This window comes from Lepeophtheirus salmonis, chromosome 6 (genome assembly GCF_016086655.4).
Source record: "Lepeophtheirus salmonis chromosome 6, UVic_Lsal_1.4, whole genome shotgun sequence".
In the NCBI taxonomy this organism is placed as follows: Eukaryota; Metazoa; Arthropoda; class Copepoda; order Siphonostomatoida; family Caligidae; genus Lepeophtheirus; species Lepeophtheirus salmonis.
In genome coordinates, this window is record NC_052136.2 from 47,967,754 (window position 1) to 47,972,437 (window position 4,684).

General features: G+C 31.7%; 1 protein-coding gene across 1 annotated transcript; it reads left to right on the plus strand.

Annotated features, from left to right (window-relative positions):
* Positions 1-2,600: 2,600 nt before the first annotated feature.
* Positions 2,601-4,256, plus strand: LOC121120771 (uncharacterized). Its single transcript, XM_040715630.2, has 3 exons — positions 2,601-2,760; positions 2,821-3,516; positions 3,585-4,256. Exons 1-3 carry the CDS (start codon positions 2,688-2,690, stop codon positions 3,953-3,955), a joined length of 1,140 nt encoding a protein of 379 aa, XP_040571564.1. The 5' UTR covers positions 2,601-2,687; the 3' UTR covers positions 3,956-4,256.
* Positions 4,257-4,684: the final 428 nt, after the last annotated feature.

Sequence of the window (4,684 nt, forward strand, 5' to 3'; positions counted from 1 at the left end):
GCTCCAACATTCCAAGTTTCGAATTATGATACAATATATGACGTGAGGTAAAAGTAAGTATTGCTAATTTATCCTCAAATTTGTTTTGCAAGATTCTATACATTTTATAAACTTCCTTTTGACTATATTCAAAAGCAAAGTATCTACATTTGATAAATTTACCAGCTACAAAAACAAAAAAATATTGAATTTGGAAATTTTTCTCATACACGTCTAGAAATTTAGATAAAACGCAAATCATCCAGTTATTTGGAGTGAAATTGTATGTAAATCATTGTATTTAATTACTATTACCCAATAACGAAGAGTTTTCCTCATCAGTTTTATGAATAATCCTTTGTGAATAAAGTGTATTAATGAAGTGGTTTTTTTGTCTTACAAAGTAATCATCGCTAAATTACAGTTATATTTTTTTAACACCTAATACCAATGTTTATCATATATAAAACACTTATTTTCCCTCTTTACTTAATCTTTAGATCATAAAAAACATATCATCAAAATAAATTAGATCATTAAAAAAATGAAATGTTGATGGGATACCATGATTTAACTCTAATCAAACTAATATTTTTTCTTCATCTAATAAAATACATATATACCTTTGTGTTATTGGATTAGTTGAACTTGTGGTTCAACATTTAAGGTATATTAAAATAATACTACTACATTTTCAATTTCTTATAAATAGTAGCTCATTAATACCATGGTATAATTCAATATGAGCTCTACTGGCCTCATTGACTGCCTTGATTCTGGCCTTAAAGCTGTCGAACGTCTTCTTGATATTATCTTCAGGGCAGTTTGTCCGCTCCTTATGATTGGCAGCTTTGAGGTAGTCCGTATCGGGGTGAGGGATCGCATTAGTCTTGCTGTCGATGGCGCTCACTAGAAAAAGGTATGGGAAACTAGCCGGATTTTCTTGCATTGGTCAATTATTTTCTCCTTTATCTTTTTGCTGAGGAGGTGCCTTGTTCTTCAGATTGAGGCCTACATCTTCATGGATAGTCATCCTGATGGTCTTGGTGTTAACACGGAGGTATTTGGTTAGCCTCACCATGCTGGTCATTGGGTAAGCATCTACGTTAGCCTTTAGGATGTTGATGAAGGTCTCATCTCTCTTCTTGTTGTAGCCACCAACTCCAGGAAAACTTTCGGTCCCCAAACCGGCGTTTTTAGCGTGTGGGATACGGTGCACTGTATTGCCATTGACAATCTTAGTAATGTCCCTTTGGTTTACTTAGGTGTCTCGGAGATCGTTTACCTATTGGTGTTTGGCATGTTGATCATTCATTTTTTGTTGTGGAGATGTATAATACACGAAATAAAAGCTCTTGAACAGAGATTAATTCATATTAAAAAAAATATTTTTAAGCGGAAGAGTTGTTTGCGTATAAGATTAAAATCTGTTCATTTTTTAATGCCAACTCTTTATATATTTCTTACTTAATTTTGACTAGGAATTTTTGCGAGTTTTCAGTTAAATTTAAAGCAGCTCTAAAGAATGAATCACAATGTTATATTTATTGACGTAAAAAAATGTTTTTCAAAGAGTATTACTGGAATCCAGGCTCATATATAAAGGAAATTACTTTTTCTTTTGTGGTTAACTACAAATATTTGAATATTATATAAAATGAATGGCAGAGTTCTAACACTAGCTACAGTTATAAAAAATTATTCTGTTTTCTATATGTTTAAATAAAACGTCGTTATTATCTTCTACTTAAAGAATGCAGCTCTGTAGAGTTATAAAGTTCTTGATATATGTTCTTATAAGGATCCAGAAAATCCAATAAGACAAATTGAACAAGTTTTTAATCCCTATGGTGTTTTTATACCAAATCTATCAAGAACTTTGCAGGAGTTAATAAGATTTTATGATAGAAGTTTTTTATTTACATTTATAGTCTTAAGTAACTGACACATATGATTTACGACTATCATTTCGATATAAGACTCATAAAAAAGATTTTATATTACTCAAATCCTTTTTGGCTTTTTGATTTGATGTGACCTCAATATATATTTATCTTACTCAATTTTAAGTAACAATATATAAATATAATGTATAGAGATATGATATTGTAGGGACTAAATTGTGTAGGGATTATTCAATCAAATTCAGAAAGGGTTTTATTATATGTCGTAATTGAACTCGAGGTGTAAAAAATCTAATATTTAATTATTTTATGGTGAATATCAAAGCTCAAAGTCTTAGTTATATTTCTTCCTGCATTTATGAAACATATAATAAATTTACATCAAGGCATTTATACCAAATATATCTAATTTATAATAAAGTGATGTTCAATTGATTAAAAAATATCTCTTCGACAATATTATTACGATAGCTAATTAAATTGATTTTTTTTATATAATTTTAAATCATCATTATAGGGATAAATCATTTTCGGCTGCCCAAACATTTTCCCTACCCCTTTTCTCTTTTATTTAAATTAATAGTGTAGCTTTTCCACCTTCCCTCTTCATTATTCATTTTTCCCTCTTCTCATAAGTTGACCCTCTTTAAGCGTGCTCTCCCACTCATGTCACACCCTCTCTATATTACCCGCGAGTGACCGGCTTCGTGGACTCTTAATTTACTTTTACTGGTATGATAATTTGATTAATCATTCGTCTTTCATAACTCAAAGTGTTGACTTGAATAATTAAGAACACTGACAATGAATAACATTGCAATGTATCCTTCATTAATGGGCTCTCCTATGGGTAACGTGATCTCTCCGTCAGTAAGACGTAAGTTATAATTTTTTAATTATTAAGTCAAATGTTTTTAATTTTTTTTTAATATTACAGACAATATTGGCAAGAACTTTTGCTCACAACTTTACAACTCCCCTGCAGAAAATAAGGAAAATTTGACCTCTAGCACGGATCAAGGAATGCTTCCCTCTCCAGGATTTGCACCCAATCCATATTTTCTTATAAATAATGGCTATGGAATTGGATCTCCTTCACCTTTTTATCCCCAACTATTACAGGCTCCACAACAAAGTCCCCCATTTACGCCGATCCTTAACTCTCCTAACGAAACTTCCGAAGAAGCCAATGGTGAAGGAGCTTTTGATAGATTACAACTTCAAAGGCTTTTAGCTGCCCGAGCCTTGTTAAATCTTAGGAATAACTTCAACTTTGAGAACTCTCAACACAGCGAGAATTTCCTTAACGATGGAGATAAATGTGATGCGCAAAAACCAGCAATTGAGACCAATGATAGATTAAAAAATACGGAGGAGCAAGTGCATAATGATCCGCCTTCACTACAAAGTTACGCCGAATCTGTTGGACAATGTAGTCCTCTTGCACTCTCTATTCAATCCAACTTTGCTTCGATTTCATCACCCAGCTCTACAATTAGAAGTTTATCCCCCTCGTCTTCTAATGATGTTCCAATGACCAATGTAGCAATTCTATCCACAGGAGTGGATATAAACACCAAGCTGGTTGACGCAATCACACCAAAATCTAAAAAGTCTGGCCAGTCTATTTTATGTAAGTCAATTGAGTTTTTAATTAAAACAATTTTATCCTTTATTAAAATTATTTATTTATTTTTATAGTGAAAAGCAATGTTCTTGGATTTAACAAATCCCGCCACAGAGCCACTAAGAGAATGACTCCAGACGCAGAAAAGGACAATAAATACTACGAACGCAGAGTTAGAAACAATATATCCGCCAAAAGATCCAGAGATTTACGTAAATGCATTGAAGGGACCAACACCATTAAAGTGACAAAGTATGAAAACGAAAACTCAATTCTGAGGGCACAAAAAGAAAAATACATTGAGGAAAAAGAATATCTGTTGAGAATTATTGCTGAGGCTAAACTTAAGAAAAACCAAGTATTTTTACCAGATCTTTCCATTGAGCAGACTCAGGAATCCAATTGTTTTGATAATAAACTGGACATTCCACCTCAATCCGCCTAGAACAAATTTTTCCATTGTTCAGTCCTACGATTTAAGTCAGCATTTGGATTCCTGAACTATTATCTATTTGATACCCACAAAATTAATTAACAAATCTCATAATGTTCCTACTTATTAAAGGGGGTCAATGTTGCGCTTATAAGATCTGTTCATATACTTTCGAGAATCATTTACGTGCTAACTGTCTTTCTTTGAGGCCTTCTCTCTGAACAACTTTCATTAAAACTTCTTTCTCTTTAAATAACCTTTTGTAAAAAAAAAATACTATTCTTGTACTTCTATCCTTTTTTTTTTTCCTTTTGTGAACCCAGTGATGTGTATACAGTTGTAGTTATTAAGCCTTTCATAATTTGTAATATTTTGTATTGATCTGTCGAACTTGTGACAAATTTCTTTAAATTTGAAATATATATTTTATATGCAAAAAAAAAAAAACTAATTTTTTTATTCTGTTTGATTATTACTTTTCGGGGATTTCAATGAGCTAATGCGAACGTTAATAAAAAAACATTGGTAACTTAGAGGGACGACATATTGCCCAACCAAAGATCACTTCAAAAACTACATTACTCCTTGATAGCGTATAAGTGTTTGAATTTTCAAAATTTGGTAGGAATAATTATAGTTGCAAATTATTTTACATAAAACTGAGTGCCATACTTAATGTAGTTGTATATTGAATGTCTTTCATTTTCTAAAGTTGTTTCTTTGACTTTTTCGGAGGGATAA